The sequence below is a fragment of the Leptidea sinapis genome, chromosome 22 (assembly GCF_905404315.1).
Source record: "Leptidea sinapis chromosome 22, ilLepSina1.1, whole genome shotgun sequence".
Taxonomy (NCBI): domain Eukaryota; kingdom Metazoa; phylum Arthropoda; class Insecta; order Lepidoptera; family Pieridae; genus Leptidea; species Leptidea sinapis.
In genome coordinates this window covers 9,058,910-9,080,067 of record NC_066286.1, presented here as the reverse complement: position 1 = coordinate 9,080,067, position 21,158 = coordinate 9,058,910, and the positions used below count along the sequence as shown (strand labels likewise).

The window sequence follows — 21,158 nt, the reverse complement described above, 5'->3', positions numbered from 1 at the left end:
AATTGTATTCTCTTTGGACTTGTTGTTTATGTCTTGAATTTGAAGAAGCGATTATAAATACTGTAATAATTAAATAATAAATCTTACGACAATTATGAGGCCGTAATTCAACGTTGCAACTTTATTATGGGTGTGTTGATCTTATGACCGTTTAATGTATTGTATCTAAGAATTTAAATCCAAAAAGTTAATATATAGGCACTATTAAATTTTCAGATTCATCATCGGACAATGGATTATTGGATTTATCGAGGAAAGAACTCAAAAAAATTGAGAAACTGTCTCCGGAGAAGTCCAAGACGATAAATAATTTGATTCTGGATCAAAACGAATTACAACGATTAGATAATTTGGACACCTATCTTCACATTCAAAACGTAAAGTTCTTATCAATATATTTAAACTGATATAAGATTTATTAAGCTACCTGCAGGTAGTTACCCAAATTCATTAAATTATTTGTTAGATTACACTCTGACTGAAAAATGGTGAAATAATTTGTTAACCATTTATTTTTTAAGAGCCTTTGATTATCTCTAATAGAAATGTAATAGTTATTTATAATAGCTACATGATTATTATCTCTGATTGTTTTAAAATTATAAAATAATTGTATTAAAATTGTATAAAAAAAATTGTGAAAGAACTGAGGCATTTGGCTGTTTTTTCAGATAATTTTGTAATTCCTTGTCTATAATTTTTTTATGGAAGACAGCAAACATGTCGCCTCACACTGATTTCTTTATTTAATGTATTAATTTTTCTGCAATTCTTATGATTACAGCTTTCAATATGCAACAACTTCTTAGTGAGAATGCATGGTGTAGCACGGCTAACAAATTTAAGGGTTCTATCATTAAATAACAATGGCATATTACAAATTGAAGGTCTAAAAGAGATGCTATTTTTGAAGGTGTTAAAATTAGCAGGTGACAAACTTTTATTTTATTATGAATGTCACAGTAGTATTTTCAATTACTTGATTTTTTATGATAATATTCAACTATGTATTGTGTTTAAGAATTGAGTTTCTTTTGAAAGTGAGCTTCTTCACTTTTCATTGATCAAGAAGTATGTCTACCAGTCCTGTAAAGTTGCTTTTTCAATTCCAATTAGGAATATAGCAAATTCTTTGATGTGTTGTTGTTAAAATACATTATTCATGGTAGGAATGGCAAATTTGTAAATTCTGGCAGTGAATCACACTATTGTTATCATAATATGTGGTTGTCCACATCCCCCATAAGAAGTATGGATTCATTATCTTGAAATGAAAGTTGTAAAACCCCCTTAAATACTTCAAAATTTAAAAAGGATGTGTGAGTACTTGTACAGTATGCATGTTAGACGGTTTATTTCTTTGGCATGAAAATACAAAAGTAACTCTGAAACTTATACATTAATGATATGATGAAATGCATGTCCAGATCTTTTGAGATAACACAAATTTTGGCCACAATGCTGATGTTATGTACTGATAGTGTGACTTGCTAGAGATAAAGAGGAAGATTTATTGACTAACTTTACTGTGTCAATTCACATCAATTTATCCCTAAAATATAAATATAATAAAACTCTATGTAATTATGGGTGATGGCAATTTAGTGAGGCCCATACTTGTCTATGGATGACTTATTAAAAATTAGTTTCCTTATACAAAATTCAAGATTTTCTGCTGATATATGACTATATTATATTCAGAATAATAAAATTGTTTTTTTGTTATTAAAGTAAGTGATAATAATCACTTCATTTAAGAATAACAACTTTTTATTAATAATTTAATTGTGTTTCAGGGAACAATATAAAATCAATAGAACACTTAAATCACAATATACAATTAGAACATCTGGATCTATCTAACAATCAGATCTCATTTATTGCTGATATTTCATATTTGAAGAATTTGAAGGTAATTGAAAATATTTTATATTAAAAATATTGTAGCAGCCTAGTAGTTTTGAAGGAAACTTCTGTACTTATATCTTACTTAACTTTCTTCTTAAGCCATTCTCAAGCGTGTAGGCCTCCTTCAGCTTATGCCATCTTTTCCGGTCTTGAGCAGTTTCCAACCACTTTGTTGCCGCCAGTCCTTTGATATAGTTGTACCACCGCATCTGCGGTCTACCTCTCGGGCGTTTCTCACCCCACGGTCTCCATTCTATCACTGCCTTGCACCACTAGCCATGCTTGGGGGCGATATAGCCAGCCCACTCCCATTTCAATTTCGCACGTTTGGTTACATCACTAACTTTGCTCTGCTCTCTGACCCTTACTTAACTATCAAACATAATTACCTATATTATGATTTAAGTAGATCACCTTTGTTAAAACGGATCACCCTATTCTCTTTACATGATTTTGTGATAAAAGATGCAGATGGCCTATTTGGTGTTAACCTGGTTATACTGGGAAACGATCGCGCGGTATGCCTCACATCAGCGATTATTGCGCGCGCGCAGCATTCTGTGCGTATTATTTTACGTGTATTGCTTATAATTAGGATGATTTGAGTGAATGTAAATGAATAAAAGCTATAAGACCATTGCAAAATAAACCATCTTATATACAAAATAAGTAATTTTTAATAAGTCAATTTTTTTTTGTGAATCACTCCCACAGAAAACAAAACACTTCAGTGATTCCAATGTTTTAAAAGAGTCTATGTGTTTATATTATGCAATGAATGATGAGCTGTGCAGCCACTCTGTTTCTCTCTTTTTCATTTGTTCTCTTTAGTCTTCATTTGCTTTATATAGATAACTAAGGCTGGGTTGCACTAACTGACTATAGCAATAACATACCATTTGACAGCTATTAGATGATGTCATAACTTTATCTGTTTACCATAACCATCCAATCTTCACCAGTTAAAGGTATTGTTAATGTTAAATAGCGGCCTGTCAAAGGTTACAAATAAAGCATTTCACCTTTTGACTTTACCACACAAACATTTTCTAACAATTCTTTTGAATAATGTAATACTTTTCTTTCGAACATTTTATGGGATCTTGTTGTAAAAGAATATACATGGCTCCACAACAGACTTACTAACTCGACTTAGCCGAGTTGTATGCATTATAAGTGTATGTCTGTTCGTGGTGTTAACATTATGGTAATGACAGTTTCTACGAAATTCACTTATGTGCCTGTGAACATATATTACATTATCAAGAATATATTGAGAAGCAACTGTAAGATGTTAATTTCTTTGAATTTTGCTCTCAATGATTCTTTAGGACCTAGGTTATAAATAGCGCGAATAGCCCTCTTCTGCAGTACAAATATTGTAATAATATCGGCAGCATTTCCCCATAGCAATATACCATAGGACATAATACTATGGAAATAACTAAACTAGTCACGCCGTATCTATGTGAGTTAATATAAATAATAAATATTTAAAAAAATAGTTTGTTTTGTGTGGCAATGGCAAGTTTAATGTAATTTTAGATCCGAGTTTCACTATTTTTTGTGCTTTGTGCTCATAGAGAATTAATAGTTTGTACACCTTCGTGTGACAAAATTGTGCGTTAATAGCGCTCTCTGGGTTTCCACAGAAGACCAGCGTTGTGGATTCTTTCGAAACCACAACTATGGTGAGTTGGGGGTCCATTGGCGTCATTAGATCATAATTAGATTAGTATAACTTTAAGAACTATTATCAGAATGTATAATGACATCAATAAACAATTTTTCTTTCTTTCTTTCAACTGTCTAATCTTTTTAACCGCATAATTCTGGGGCCCCATTGTACTGTATGCCAAGGAATAAGATATTCCGAAGTCTATATATAAGGCAGTGTTAACGTTAAATTTGACTAAATCCTTAACTATAACAGCTAATATGATGCAAACCAGATTTATTGTGTAATAAATGAATATAATATTATGTTTCAGAATTTAAGTTTGGAACGTAATCGAATAACAAATCTACGTCAATGTGACAGATATCTCCCCTCTCACTTGACACATTTAGGGTTGGCCCATAACAACATACAGGATCTCAATGAAATATCACATCTGGTGCATTTGACCGAATTGGATAGTTTCACGATACAGGGCAACCCATGTGTAGCTGTGGCAGCAAAGGATAAACTGTATCCTTTATTTATGATAATACAATATTATAATTATAATAGTGCAACATTTAAAATGCTCACAGAATACCTTTATTGATTTATGGTGATAATAATAACTTTTGTATTAATTTACATTTTGACATTGACTATTTGACGTTTGAGTGTGTTTGTTGCATCATTTTACATTTTACATATTACATTGTGATTGCAATGATCTGTAAATCTTGATATAAAAGAGTGGCAATGAGTTTCTTGCTACTTCTTCTCATTAGCTCAACCCTTTACGAAGTAGCGGTATATTCAATAAGAAAAATATTTAATTTTTTTTTGACATTCATAAGTGTCATTTTCGTGACCTACTTGAATAAACTGATTTTGATTTGATTTGATTTATATACTTTACTATGTGTGTGTGTTCCCTGTAAATAAATTGTGGTGAAGGTATATATATCACTGTGATATAATGGGCTGGGGCTTTTCTGTAAAAAGTAATATTATCGTTTGTTTCTATAGGTTGAGTTAAAATAAGTTCTATTGAATATATTTTAATTAATTGAAAATAAGTATTGCGAAATATAAAATTTAGTTCTCCGTCAAACACTTAATTAATTTATTACTGTAGTGTGTGACAAGCACACTAAAGTTATAATACCTTATACGTGCGATTTGTATGTCACTTTGTATTAGTGTGCGTTGATCAAATTAGAGGTTAACTGGCAACCTCAATTTTTTTCGACTTTTTCACAGCTGTCACCGTCTATATAGACGTATAAATGATTTAATATGACAAAGTATAGTAATGAGTATGACACTATAAAGAGATAACAATAATTTTGTTAGCAATAAAACAGTGGTTTCGACTACCGTCCGTTCGTCCTCAACTGGATGATGAGTGTTAAACTGATTGATGGTTTTGCTGTTAGCGCCATTGAAAGGTAAGATTTATATTTCCATATTCAAATAATATTAATAAAAGAAATAAAAAGATATGTGTCAACCTGTTAAATTTGAAGATTTCTCTAAAATGCTCTTAGATGCCATCATCAGATCTAAAATTCACAACGAGACCAATATGCAAGCATACCCTTTCAAACGAAAATATTATTTAATTCGGCCCATAATAAACTGTAAAAAAAAAAATAATACACAAATCACCTCCTTTTTTGATGTAGGTACCTAGGGATAGAAAAATTTAAAAAACTAATAAACATTATTTAATGAAACTATGATCCACAATTAGAGTTCCAATTAATCAACCGTAATTAACATTTCGGTAAAAAGAAAAAATAAAACATTTCGTATTAATCTGAATAGATTTAGACCCCCCCCCCCCATATTTTAAATTAATATTATTTTAATCCATTAAAACCTACGACAGTTTCATGCAAAGTGTGTCAACATTGGCTTTTTGACCAACATAACAACATTAATTATTTTTCTTTTCATTAAATCAAAAATTATTGAATATTTTTTTTTAAACGTCAAACACACTGTGCGTCTCCCCGCCCCGTCTGAGTACTCACTCAGTTTACCGCCATATCATCAAATACCTGCGCAGGCATAGCCAGTGATACATGCAGACGATAGCACTGCTGATGCCGTATACACGGGCCATGCAGGTCTCTCTTGGGAAAACGTCGACCAGTGCCGGGAGAAACTTGTGTCTTCTATCGAGTCCTCTCTCGAGAAGGTCGCGGAATGGGGTAAATTGAACCTTGTCCAATTTAACCCCCAGAAGACTCAAGTTTGCGCGTTTACCACTAAAAAAACCCCATTTGTCGTATCACCGCTCTTCGATAACACTTCCCTTAAAGCCTCGCCTAGTATCGGAATACTGGGTCTCGACAATTCCGTGCCAATTCCGTAGCCATCTGGAGGGCAAAGCCAAATTGGCTTCGAAGAAGCTGGGCGTCATCAATAGAGCACGGCAATACTTCAAGCCGGCCCATATTCCAGCGCTCTACAAAGCGCAGGTTCGGCCACACATGGAGTATTGCTGTCATCTCTCGTCTAGCGCACCCCAGTATCAGCTCGATTCATTTGACCGCGTGCAACGCAGAGCAGCTCGAGTTGTCGGGGACCCAGTGCTCTGTGAACGGCTGGATACGATGGCGCTGCGTAGAGACGTCGCTTCATTGTGTGTCTTCTACCGCATTTATCACGGGGAGTGTTCCGAAGAGCTGTTCAACCTGATTCCTGCCGCCGAATTCCACCTTCGCACGACACGCCACAAGTTAGAATATCATCCCCACCATCTGGATGTGTGGCGGTCCTCCACAGTGCGGTTTTCAAGGAGCTTTCTTCCACGTACTGCAAAGCTGTGGAATGAGCTTCCTTGTACGGTGTTTCCGGGACGATACGACATGGGTACCTTCAAAAAAAGCGCGTACACCTTCCTTAAAGGCCGGCAACGCTCTTGTGTATCCTCTGGTGTTGTAAGAGAATGTAGGCGGCGGTGATCACTTAACACCAGGTGACCCGTACGCTCGTTTGTCCTCCTATTCCATAAAAAAAATGTCCTTGTTCACGGCCTGCCTTGCACGATAAGTCGTAACTTGTAACACGTTGATTGTATTAACCTTTTAAGATTATTACAAGGTATTCCTCGTGGCTCGGTATTTTACATAGGTACTAACTGGTTGTCGTTGTAGTTAATACTTTGCCCTTATTATTATGAGTATAAGCTCACATAGAGACTCATTAAAAAGAGTTACTTACAATGAAGGCAGGCGAACTTAACTGTCGGCTGTATTGCCAGTTGTCGACCGGCATTATGATTTACAGATAGATTTGATGATTAAATAAATAAAATAGCTTTTATTGCTGCTTTTCCTTACAATTAGTATACATATACATGCCTACTTACTAAACACTTAATTGATTTAATCTATTCTATTATTTGAACTATCGGCAACTGGATGTTGTGTAGGACAGCTTGTCTATCGACAAAGGCCTCCTCTAAAGATTTCCACGTATTCCTGTCTCTCGCTAAACGGGTCCATATTCCAGCCACTTTCTTGAAGTCATCTTCCCATCTTTTGCTTTGTCTGCCTCTATTTCTTTTGCCATCTCTTGGGTACCATTCTTTTATTAACTTAGTCCATTTTTCTTTACGGTCTCGTAACATATGTCCCGTCCAACGCCATTTAAGCTGTCTGTATGCAGTGTGTGCATGTTTGAATTTTGTTTTCGTTTTTATTTCTTGTAATTTTACTTTATCAATTCTTTTTATACCTAAAATACTCCTCTCCATTCCATTTTGGCAAACTTTTAATTTAGTTTCTTGAAATTCTGTTAGTGTCTGGCTGGATTTGATGATTAACTCCTACAAAATTCAAACTTCGTCTCTTTACGATATTAGAAAAGTAAAAGATGTATGAGTAGAACATCTCCGCGATAAATAGGCGGCACAAGTAGGAAGAGGTGGTGCGGTGGGGGCAGAGGATGCTTGCCGGCGATCACGTGACCGACGACCGAGCACTCGGGGTTTGCACTTCCGAGTTATTAAAGTATAATTAGGAAATAAGATCAAAAAGGGTTTTTAAGCTTCTAAGAATAAATTTCAAACAACAAAGACTAATATTCGAATAGAAATCGGGCAGAGTAACGTCCTAAATAGTCAACGGTTGCAGCGAAAATGTGCCGACGCTAGAAAGACGTCGCCTTTTATAGACGTCTTCACCCTGTCTACCTGTCACTGTCAACACAATTTAAATAATTACTCACTACAAACAATCAATACGAAAACGGACAGAGTTTCGGTGAGATGTTGACAGTCCGACGACAAACGAAGTAATGGTCACCTACGTTTTTTTTTTGCGCCCAAACAAGGGCTACCCTCCGGGATAACGACGGGAGGGAGGTGGTGAATGCTCATGCATACCAACGCAGCCTGAGTCTGCGTTGGTTATGTGGGACTCACATGAAAACCTACCAACTAAACACCACCTGCAGTTGGCTTTGGGCAGGTGCCCTCTAAGCCTACATCGAAGGCGACTTTCTCTTGGGGTGAGAGAGGCGCAAGCGGCACTCCCTATGGAGTTTCCGCTGAGATAATCACCAACTGTTCTGCTACCGCTTATATAGCGGTCTGTCGGCTGCTAGAGGTGACGTCACGTCTTGAAAATTTTCTTGTGTTTCTAACAGTATAATAATTTCATAATAAAATGATGATTCAATATATTAAATTATTTTCAAAGAGGTAAGTCAAATGTCAGTTTTTTTTTCTCTTGTGTAAGTAGGTGTTCATTTTAATAATAGGTTAGCGACTTTTTAATAAAAAGGTATCAATAATTCACAAATTCAAGTTTTCGTGTGTTTTTTAATTATAGATTTAATATAAGCGGAGCTACGAACAAAAAAAATTAGCGAAGATTTGTTCGTAGACGCGATGTCGACATCCCTACACGCGTCTCGAGTTAAACCTGCTTGAATTAACCCTAGTATATGACATCCATATATATATTTCAGTCTAAAAGCTGAATGGCTGTACAGTCAGGGCAAAGGCCGATACTTCCACACGGGACAGAATCGCGAGCTATGTGAATACCTTGCCAGTACGTGTCCGCTCACTGCCGACGCGCTCGAGACTGAGGATCAGAGGAAATTGAGGCTTATTCTAAGCAAGGTAAGGTAACAAATTACGTAGCAGTAGAACTGTTTGTAGTGCCACAATCTAGGACTAATCTGGATCAAAACGCAACTATTTCTAGGCTCTGTAGGTCATATAACTCACTGGTCAAATCGCAGAACATTGATCTATTCATTCCGCTTGCTCAATATAAAAAGATAATACTTAATTTACACATGTGACTTAGAAACGTTGTTTTCATATTTTCATTTTTATTCTGAAATGAAATGATTTATTTGTATGAATCGTTGTAACATAGTTGTTAACAATTACTTGTTGTACAGCACAATTCGCCAATATACCGGCAAACAAATATTTGATTGTCAATATTGGAATATTATATTTTATTTATACTTATACGTTCTTAATACACATTACATAGCTTTAATTCAATAATATAATATAAAATAAACATTAGTTTGTATGTGTTATGTGTAGGTACCTCTCAAAAAATTACATTTGAATACAATTATTTTTGGCTAAAGAATTATTTTAAACTATAAAAGCATTTATCTATTAACCATAATTTTAATTTTTTATGCATTAATGTTTTAGGCATCTCTCTAATATTCTTTTAAATTACATATTACAATATTTTTAAATTTTAGTTAATAAATTGTTAAAACTACTGTCCTATAAGCGTAGTAGAAATTATGAATGCTGGGGTAGCTTATAAGTGAATTAACTCTTATCCATTTTATTATTTTATTTTGAGTTTAAGCATGTAAAGATATGTTGATTGTTAGTTGCCCAAAATTATATAAATTAATAAATAAAGTACCTTGTTAACACTCACCTATTTCTGACGTTAAAGGGTTGATGTATAATATACTCCGCCTGGTATTCTCATCCCACGATGGCTTAAGACTACGTCACGATATGTGCTACCATTGTTTGACCTTTTCAGTAAATTTAGGTACCTACCTTCTCATTGAGTTAATGAAAATGAAACAAATTTCTTACTAGCTTAACTAATTAGTAACTGGTGTGATTCATCTATTTATATTTAAATGAATTTATTTATTTCATTTCGAGTTTAAAATTGCTTTATTAAGTTAAAAAACACATTTTGCTCGGGTAATTGAATCACACACAGTGGCAAGACATCGCATTGACAAGTGTCATAATGACAGCTCGCCATTTCATCGCTATTGTCGTGTCGGTCACATTTGTAGCAAGTCTATAACGTTGTTTCACTCGAAAATACAACAGAACAGTTTGAGAACAGTCATCGCAACTGATTTATTTATTTATTTATGAACTACCAACAGAATTACATTTTGTGATACATTAACATTAAACAAGTCTTAGGTGCTATGGATACACATAAATATATTTATAGCATGTACACAAATACAAGTCCTACAAAAAGTTAAAATTTATATAATAAGTAAAGGCTAAATAAAGTTATGTAAATGTTAAATTTATATAATGAGAGGTATATAAAAATGAAAATACAAGAATAATAATAAATAAAAAAATATTCACAATTTTAATGTTTTGAATTTTAATATCTATGTGATATCTACAGCTGCAGAATCGAGTGTCTTAATTAATTTATGTTTAAATTTTGTTATATTATCGCTGAACATATCAATTGACTTATCTTTACTATTACTATCACGTATTCTTAGGCCAATTGTGACCCAGCTACCACGGGAAGAGAATACAAAGCGGAGTATATTATTATGCCATGGGTTGATGCAAGTAAAAGATGTCAGAGCTTGCTATGCCTACCGTATCGTAAACGTACATGTATATGTACAATGCATAACTGTATTGAATATTTCCTATATTGTATATATATGGAATTCCTATATTCTAATAAAGAAAGATGAAAGCTGAAACCCTTCTATACAACCTTAGGCCCAAATGTAGAAATAAATGCATAATTAATAGATAATATATCAAGGAAGAATCATTGGAAGTATTGACGATGTTATCAACCTGGGTGCTTAGTTATAATATGAAATTATGCACTCGCAGGCTGCCATTTTATGTATATATGTGACTAAACTTGTTGGAGTTTCAGGCACAACATCATCAACAGCAGTTGAAAGACCAGAATCATATCCCGCTGAAGTCGAAAATGCAGTCGCCGAGAATGCAAGGTTAGCAAACGAAAATAATACCGTATGTATTAAAATAAAATCTATCAAATTGATAACATCTATGTGGAAACTATACTTGTAGGACGTCTCCTCTCCGAATGCTTAAAAGGTGATTGCAATCATGAATATACTATTTTTTTTGTTGGAATAGGAGGACAACGCGCGTGCGGGTCACCTGGTGTTAAGTGATCACCGCAGCCCACATTCTCTTGCAACATCAGAGGAATCACAAGAGCGTTGCCGGCCTTTAAGGAAGGTGTACGCGCTCTTTTTGAAGGTACCCATGTCGTATAATCCCGGAAACACCGCACAAGGAAGCTCATTCCACAGCTTTGTAGTACGTGGAAGAAAGCCACACATCCAGATGGTGGGGATGATATCCTAACTTATGGCGTGTCGTGCGAAGGTGGAATTCGGCGGCAGGTATGTTAAACACTCCCTCGGAACACTCCCCGTGATAAATGAAGAAGACACAATGAAGCGACGTCTCTACGCAACGCCAAGTGCTCCAGCCGTTCACAGAGCACTGCACTAATTATTAAGTATCGAAAATAAATTATTAACTTACTGTATCTGTCATTTATACAGCCACAATCACCAACCTATGTATGTACCTAGATTTAATTATCTGTGGCACCAAAAAAATTGTCTTTCCGTGGCGAAATTAGTTCAGTATACAATTCTTTATTAGGCTAAGGATAAAGACGGTACAGACTCAATAAAGTACATCTTTTTTTTCTTTGAAAAATTCTATACTCTATAGCCTAATAAAGATTTGTTAACTTAAAGCGCGGACATACCTCAATATCCATAAAAATTGGTTTCTTAGAGAGACGATTACAATATAACGCAATAAAAAAAAATTTGACGCAAAAAATACAGTGCACAAAGAAGGACTTTTTTAGCTGACCCAGCAAACCTCGTATTGCCATATTAAAAAAAAATTATTAAAATTTTGATGCAGCTGATTCTCAGACCTATCAAATAAATCGTACTACAATTATTGTATTCGATTGCCATCTTGCAACCCTACATCGGTTTGGTGGATGGAAATTTGTCAAAAAATTAACTAAAAAATTTTTGGTGTGGAATACCCTTAACATTTAGGCGGATGAAAACTAGTTAGTAGCCGATTCTCAGACCTACTGAATTACATATAAAATTTGATAAAAATCAGTAAAGCCGTTTCGGAAGAGTAAGGTTACTAATATTGTGACACGAGAATTTTATATATAAGATTTAAAAATATCCAAAAAAAATTTCGAAGTTGCTCCCCAAAAATAAACTTTGGAGTCAAAAATTTCTGATTTCTCATCGATTACAACATTCTTTTTTTAAAGAATTTAATAGAATCAGTACTTTTCTAAAACTTAAACCAAACAATTTTTCAATTTAATATGTAAATTTTGAGTAAACAAAAGAAAATCAGTAAAATAAATGCCCATTTGCAGCTTAGCCACATGATCAACACAAATATTGTAGGATTGGTTGTAGCGTTTACAATAGTCAGACCGCGCCTTAACTGATTTCAGATAATTAAATCTAGGATAGGTATTATACAAACTATATTAAATACATTATAATATTACCATGTTTAAGTCATAAAACTTCACATTTTAATGTCAACTTAAGAAAAAATACTTGTTGATATAATTTGCCAAGATGCTGCTGCTAGATGTATTCTATAATTTACATATTTCCGGCTTTGGCTGTATGGGTGTACGTTTGCCATTTCTTGAATTAAAAATAAAACCACTCACCAGAGATGTATAAAACATGTTTCAGCTCATTTTAGCGGCAACTCTAAAACTTGTGGTATTTGTTTGTTAATGATATATTAAATTACCTAGTTTTAGACCATTTTTACGATGAGCGCGCATATCGACCCATGTACAAATTCGACACCGTGACGTTCGTTGGTCAACTATACCATGTGTATCATACTTCAGCTAATATATATTTTTAGTATTTTGAATTGCCTTCTCGGCGTTTCATATTTTTTAAATAAATATTTAGTGATGGAAAATATAGAATAATAGTGTATACCCTGAGAGTCGTTCTTTAAAAGGCCGGTATTGACTCCTCTGACGTGGCAGGAAAATTTGGGCGGCGGGGATCACTTTACATTTAGGTGGTAGGTGATCCGTGAAATGAAATGAAATGAAATCATCTACTCGTTTCATCATGTTTCTTTATTAACGCTTAAAATAGAACATTAGTAATTATATTGCAGCTCGCATGACGCCCCGACATATGGGTCGTTCGCCCGACCGGCTCAGCTCGAGTTTCCATGCGTCCTACTCTCGCACGTCGTCTCCCTCGCACCAGATGTCGCTGTCCTGCTCTGGCGAGCTTCCTCTTCACGATCTAGAGAAACGGGACAAGGAGAAACAAGGTACTTCGATGTATATTTCTACTTCGGGTGTTTAAACAGTGATTATTACCATATAAAGACCAGATGTAGAAATAGAGTTGCTGTTCCAACTTTCAGATATCATAAAACTGGTCACTCGTTTATGGGGAAAAGTATACTAATACATCATAAACTCCCACATAATGTTTTTGAACTTCTGTTATTAAAATTTAAGTTTAATTCCGTTAAAAAAATTATATATATTTCGTCTGGTTGCGTCACCGTGGTGAGATATACCCCTAAGAACATAAGAATTAATTCAGACAGATGTCACTAAAATATATAAAGTTTATAAATTTCAGGTTCCAATACACCTCCAAGATGTGCAGAACAGCCAAAACCATCGAACCAGCCACTCGAAGCCGCTTCTAAAATGGTGCCCGTCCCAGAATCACTTATGAGCCCCGATTATCAAGACCCGATATACGACATCCAGAAAACGTTAACCAAAACTGCAAGTTCAGAACCAAAAATCCGCAGCCTGAGAAGTCCTAAATGCAAAAGTGCGAACTCTTCCCCAAAGTTAAGGTCGAAAATTGAACGCAACGGGAAAGTTGATTCGGCTGAGAAGTTGAACGGTGACTTGGAGAGATTGGCGTCGAACCAGAGGCGGCAGAAGAGATTGAATGAGGAAACTGTGGCGGCCATTACCATCCAGCGAATGTGGCGAGGATATCGAAGTCGGAATTTAAATAAGGATACGATAAGGATATTGCACGCGATACAAGCGGCCAGAGCGAGACAGCATATCCAGTATGTATTCCATGTATACAGGATGTTATCTTTAACCCCCTTATTCATAATGGTCTGCTAACTTTAAACAGCCGCTTAGGAGTGTTTTTTCTCATTCTGACTTAGGTCAATAGATGAAGACAGAGTGAGAATAAGCAATGCTTTAAGTTAGCAGACTATTATGAATAAGGGGGTAAGTGTAAAAATAGTTATCGTAATCTAGTTGGGATATTATCAACAAGGGCTAGTCGCGCCTTTTTTACATAATATTGTATATTAATTTATGTTTTTAAAGTGAAAACCCTCACTTCTGGGATTAATTACACAACATTTGGTTTGCAATAGCTACATCTCAAGTCAATTTCCTAATATGCAAATATTGGGGTTGAGCATGTTATTAAGTAGATCCTGTAGATGAAGCCACAACCTGGGAGTTGAACAGAGCATACAAGATTTTATGAACGATACGTCACTCGGACGGTTGGCTCAGTTGGAAAGAGCGCTCGCACGGACCGCGAGAGTCCGCCTAGTTCGAGATCCGCATCGTTCATAAATTTTTGTTTTCAGTTTCATTTGTACAATGTATATTATTTATTACATAGATTTCTGGGATCAAAACTTCCAGGAAATTGTTGCCTAAAGTCAGGAATATTTATAAATATAAACAAACAAATAATATTTATATCAAATAAGAGTGGGGGTTAAAGAAAAGGTGTGAGGAACTCTTCTCCCTCGGAGGATCGTTTGATTTTTTTTAAATTGTTTTTTATTTCAGACGATTAACAAGCGACATGGAAGCAACGAAGGCTGCGTTGGAAAGCGAGAGGAAAATCCAGCAGTTACAGATGCAGGCCATCAATGCGCTCTGGAAAAAGGTTTCCACCTTGCAGCTCCAACCATCTGGTGAGCCCTTCATTATCATTTTCACCAACTAACAAATGGGGTCAATTAAAACGATCAGCCCTGACAATAAGTTTTGACTTTACTTAAGAAATTGGAGATTTTTTTGTTGTTTTTTTGTAAGGTATATCAAATCAACTTCTAGATGTGAGGGTTTTCTCTATAGTGCGGTTTTCAAGGAACTTTCTTCCAAAACTATTCTGTGGAGCGTTCTCGCGTGGTGTTTCCAGGACGATACGACTTCGGATGTGTTATTCCTTTGTAGAATTGGGGCAGTGAAATTTACTTAACATCATTTTTTCGAAGTTGTTTTATTAATTCATCTAGTGTGATTATTTTACGAAACTATACTATAGTTCACTATATAAATTATCACAATCGAACTATTTTTAAGTTTTAAGGCCGGCAATTATTCTTTTATACAAATTTAATTTGTAACAAAATTTATAGATGATGCGGGACTAGAACGCGCTCCTCTTGGGTTCCGTCCGAGCGCTCTTATCAATTGATCCAACGGCCGTCCGAGTGAATTCATGGAATTTGCGTATGTCTTGTCCAACTCTACCAGTACTTTACCAGTGGGCAGCTCCTTTGCACAGAATGCCGGCTAGATTATGGGTACCACAACGGCGCCTATTTCTGCCGTGAAGAAGTAATGTGTAAACATTACTGTTTCGGTCGGCGCCGTAGCTAGTGAAATTACTGGGCAAATGAGACTTAACATCTATCGTCTCAAGGTGACGAGCGCAACTGTAGTGCCGCTCAGAATTTTTGGGTATATCAAAAATCCTGATCGGCACTGTATTGTAATGGGCGTGGCGTATCAATTACCATCAGCTGAACGTCCTGCTCTCGTCCCTTATTTTCATAAAAAAAAACTCAAGTTGTGTCCGTGTGTCGAACGTTGACCCGAGAGGCGAAGGGTTGGATTCCCGCATCGTCTATGAATTTTGTTACAAATTAAATTTGTATATTTAATTCCAGAAGTAAGGGATATCACTTAAAAATAACAAATTCTTTTAATATTTATAGAAACGCAGAAACAAAACTCGAACAACCAAGACAACTCTGAAGTGTTGCGGAGACTCACAGAAACTTGCTCCACTCTACAGACTCAGGTAATTCTTATATTTCACTGTGAACTTTGTATACAGTAAGGTTTTTATTTTTAATACTTCTCTACTACATTTACTTCGGTTTTACTCTAAAGCTTTCATTTCATTTATACCATAAGAGAAAGTTATCTGAAAAATTGTTGACGTGAGACGCATTTTCCCTGATACATATCCCTGAGCCTATGTAAGGCGAACGTGTCTAGATAATGAATGTAAAAATCGTTTCAGGGCGCGGGTTGCGAAGGTATCACACAACAATTGAGAGCAAAATTCAAAGAAACATCTTGACTGTGGCTTCTCAAAATATTCTTGATAATGTATGTTCACATAAGTGAATTTGCTAGAAACGGTCATAACCATAATGTTAGCACCAAGAACGGAAAGTATAAAATGCCTACTACTCGGCTAAGTCGAGTTAGTAAGTCATTTGTGGGGCGATGTACATGCTTTTACAAGAAGATCCCAGAAAATGATCAAAGCAAAAGTATTACGTTATTCAAAAGAATTGTTAAAAAAACGTTTGTGTGGTAAAGGTTACTATAACATAAATGACTTTCTTAATGATACCACAGATCGGGAATGGAGCGACCACCCTCAGGCTATTAAATAACAAGTTTAATTGTACAATATTACTTTGTAAACATATTTTTTGATGAAAAAAAAGCCCGTTAAGTTTGTTGCGCCTATTCTTCTCAGGCCTGAGCATTCATTTTGGAGTGGGTGGTAGTTTTTTGACTTGACACAATGAGTGATGTCACATCCTATTTTGCATGCCTGTACAATTAAGAATGGTTTTAATCCGTCGTTAGGTTGAAGAGCTCCGCGGGTGTATGCGGGAGGTACTGAGTGCTGTGCGTAGCGGAAGCAGAGACGCGGTCGCCACGCAGACTGACATCAGTGCGGTCGCCACGCCGCAGGTATACCTACAGGTTAAAAGGCATTATTAAAAAATTGCCTATGCAAGCATTGGTTTTCTAGCAAGGTAGGCACTGTGGATCTAACTAGTCGTAGTTGAACTTTGGAATAAGCACAGATTGCTTACTGTAGGTATTTTGTATCGAGCGTAAGGAAAAATTTTATGAGTGGGTGTCCAATAGAAGTTTAGTTAAGAACCTTTAAGGCGACACTAAATGCCAGCGACCTTGAGCGATATGAGTTCACGGCTGCCGGCCCGCCATCTATGTAACAAAGCCAATATTTTCAAAATTCGTTATTCACTTCTAATCTGAATAAATTAACCTACACAAAAAAGTACAAGCTATAAGAATAACTTTTCTGAGAAAAGTACCAAAAAAATGCGTCACGTCATGCCAAAAAACTTGTTTAACTTCAAAGAAAAGTGGTAGTTCAAAAAGGCTCGGCAGTGTTAACTATAACCAACAGCAAGCATTAGCAACCTACAAATATGAGTTAAGGATATGTGTAACAGGATTAAGTAGTGTTCATAGCTCGAAATGTTATACTTTCACCATAAAACTTGTCTAAAAACACCATGTTTGCGTGTTTTCTGCATACTCTTCGCCTTAACACTAGTGCTATATTTATTTGGGTTCATAACGAGGTAGACACTGACTAATTGCCTATATAATATGCACGCCCCTGCCTATGTTGGGCCTATTTTAAAACAGATTATTTTTGTTTAACCTTGACAAACGTCACCCATCCGAACTGAATGTTTGATTCAATTATGATTTAACGAGCCATATAGCCCAGTGGTTAGTGACTCTGCCTACTGAGCCAGGAGTCGGATCCCGTATGTTAAGTAAGCTATTTTCACCAGTGGGAAGGCTCTTTTGCACAGGATGCCGGCTAAATTTTGGGTACCACAACGGCTATTTCTGCTGTGAAGAAGTGATGTGTAAGCATTACTGTGTTTCCGTAGCTAGTTAAATTACTGGGCAAATGAGATCGAGACTTAAGATCTTATGTCTCAGGGTGACGACCGCAATTGTAGTGTCGCTCAGAGTTTTTGAGTATTTCAAGAATCCTGAGCGGCACTGCATTGTAATGGGCAAGGTGTACCAATTACCACCAGTTGAATGTCCCGCTCGTTTCGTCCCGTATTGGAATAAAAAAAAGTATATTTTATTTATTTGGAAAACCAACAGCTTTAAAAACTTAAACGATACTTAAGATAATTACAGAGAGCCAATTATAGGTTGTCTTGTAACCATAGTGCAGGTTATGCCTAGTTTGGGGCAAGAAAATTTGTGTATACGTGTGTCACCAGTCCTTAAAAATATCCCCTTTTATATGTAATTTACAGGAAGAGCGATGGCTTCGTAGACCGCAGTCGTTGCCGCTAACCAATCTCCCCTCCACTAAGTCTTCGCCCGCGCCATCTATGTGAGTAAAACCGCTTTATTTAGGGGCCAACGGTCTTGTAATTCCATCAGGTGACACAGAAAGTATTTTGTTTTACTTCAAGCGTTTGGGGACAAATAGAATTTAATTATTTTGAAATAAAAAGAAATATTAACCGTAATAATAAAATTGAATATTAGAAACTAATCATACATAGCGATACATCGTAGTGATGACGGGTGAGATTTTTTATAGGAAGTGATCACCTTTTACCAATACCATTGAAACCACCAATACATTTTCAATGAGAATTATTACACACGTGTCAACACGTATATTTCGCACTTTACAGTCGTTGCAATTATCTATGGCCTCGTCCACAACAAATAAAAACCGCAAACAAAACGTCCCCTTTCTCTTCGCTCTCCAAACATACTCTTTCTCTTTTATTGGCTCTCCAAATATATTCTTTCTCTTTCATTCGCTCCTTAAACATATTTTTTCTCTTTCATTCGCTCTCCAAACATATTCTTTCTCTTTCATTCGCTCTCCAAACATATTATTTCTCTTTCATTCGCTCTCCAAACATATTCTTTCTCTTTCATTCGCTCTCCAAACATATTATTTCTCTTTCATTCGTTCTTCAAAAACATTTTTTCTCTTTCATTCGCTCCACAAACATATTCTTTCTCTTTCATTCGCTCTCCAAACATATTCTTTTTCTTTCTTTCGCTCTCAGCTCTCTCTTCTGTGGCAGACATTTCCTTAAAAACCGAAGAGGAACGTCACATATCCAGATGGCAAAGATGATATCCAAGCTTGTGCCGATGGTAGAAGTCGGCGGTAGGAACCAGGTCTTGCAGCTCTTCGGCGATGCTAAACCTCATTAGAACCTGATACGGTAGAAGACACGCAATTAGGTGACTAGTCTACACACCGCCAAAAAGAGCTCAGCATTGGACGGGATCAAACAGTAAATCTTTTCAAATATATAGTAAACTTTCACATCAAATTGCCTGGTAGTTTCATCTAGTATAAAAAGACTGTTTCATTAACAATACAATTATTAAAACTTTAATTTCGCAGCGAGAAAGACAGCGAAATTGCGTTCGTTGACGTTGAACGAACTGAATCATTGATAGAGGAGAAAGAGACACCAGACGAACGAGTGAGCGTGATGAAACGAGAACTGATCGAAGAATGATAAAACGTTACATTATTACTCAGTATTGTTACGTCGGACGTTGAGTCGCGTAAATTACGTATGAGTGTTCGTAATAGAGACTAAACCATTATATTTGAATTGTTTCGATTTATATCCATAACATTATTTATGTAGTCAATTAAATAATGGATAATCATTTAATTAATCTGAAAACAAAATATAAATTGTATTTTAGTTAACCGTACGTTGTCATATCTCAAATAAGTTAAATTTACGAAATAATTTAATTGGTCATAAATATATCAAATATAGAACATATTTTGTACTTGACTAAATCTCGATTCGTTTTATAATAATAATTGTGAACCATCCATCGTTTATTACGAATTGTTATTGAGTTTTAGGATCGTATAAATTTTAAAAATATCCTACGTAACACAAATAAACTTTGAAAAACAAAATTTTATGAACGATGCGGTACTCGAACCCACTACCTCTGGTGTTCCGTGCCAGTGCTCTAACCAACTGAGCCGTTCGAGTGACGCATCGTCATAAAATCTTGTATGCTTTGTTCAACTCTCAGGGAATGGCTCCATCTGCAGGATCTACTTTACAGCTGATAACCTGCTCAACCCCAATATTTGCATGTGAGGAAATTGACTTGAGATGTCGCTCTTGTAAATCTAAACAATTTGTTATGTTTTTAAATTGGACACTTCTAGGATTAATACACAAATATCCTACGTAAATTACGCGACTTATAAATTCCGATATGATACATACACCCATAGATGCAGTTTGGATAGTTTCTTGACGATTTCTATATTTTTTTCATGTAAACCTTCTTTCAACGATTTCAAGGGATCTCTGAGAATCTGTGTGACTGCGCAGTTACTATAAATTCATTTCTGGCAATATTTCAATAAATTGATGAAAAATTTAACGATTTCAAGGAGCCCTATAAAGCCTTGTAAAATAAAACCGTATATACCGTATATCATTACATAAAACATTAGCATTTTGTCGTAATGTAATGATCATCACCTGCATCATTTTGACGTCTAGCATTCTGCAATCGCGTGTTTAGCGAGAGACTTCTTGCACTGCACAGCCACTTTATAAATAAATTAACCGGCTGCGGTTTTCCAGAACCGAACAGAGCATACTTCCAACTTAAAGGCCGGCAATGTTTCTAATGGTATATATACACCTGGTTTGCGGATGTCCATGGGTTTCTCCACTCACTACCCATCACATCAGCCCGGTTTGCCCAATCTTATAATATATATATATATATATATATATATATATATATATATATATATATATACTCTAACCAGCATCGCAATTGCACTTGTCACTTTGACAGATAGTGTCAGAAGCTCAATAATTTCACTAGCAAAGGCACCCTTTAATCTATACATATAAATAAAATTGGAGTGTCTGTTTGTAACACTGAAATAACCGTCTTTTACTACATGTATATCAATATATATGTGCCGCATATAATAACCACCACCATAATTGCACCAAAATATTTTTTTTTTACAATTTTTGTCTGTTTGTCTGTATGTTCCGGCTAATCTCTGAAATGGCTGGACCGGTTTTGACGGGACTTTTATTGGCAGGTAGCTGATGTAATAAGGAATAACTTAAGCTACATTTATTTTAGAGAAATTCTTTAATTTTAGAAAAATAAAGTAATGT

The 21,158-nt window shown here is 35.6% G+C and overlaps 1 protein-coding gene across 1 annotated transcript; it reads left to right on the top strand.

Moving 5' to 3' along the window:
* Positions 1-11: 11 nt before the first annotated feature.
* Positions 12-20,747, top strand: LOC126970805 (centrosomal protein of 97 kDa). Its single transcript, XM_050816926.1, has 15 exons — positions 12-130; positions 217-377; positions 785-929; positions 1,797-1,912; positions 3,900-4,099; positions 4,933-5,016; positions 8,552-8,708; positions 10,744-10,822; positions 13,056-13,217; positions 13,538-13,988; positions 14,743-14,870; positions 15,900-15,985; positions 16,792-16,899; positions 18,249-18,328; positions 19,373-20,747. Exons 1-15 carry the CDS (start codon positions 127-129, stop codon positions 19,488-19,490), a joined length of 2,079 nt encoding a protein of 692 aa, XP_050672883.1. The 5' UTR covers positions 12-126; the 3' UTR covers positions 19,491-20,747.
* Positions 20,748-21,158: the final 411 nt, after the last annotated feature.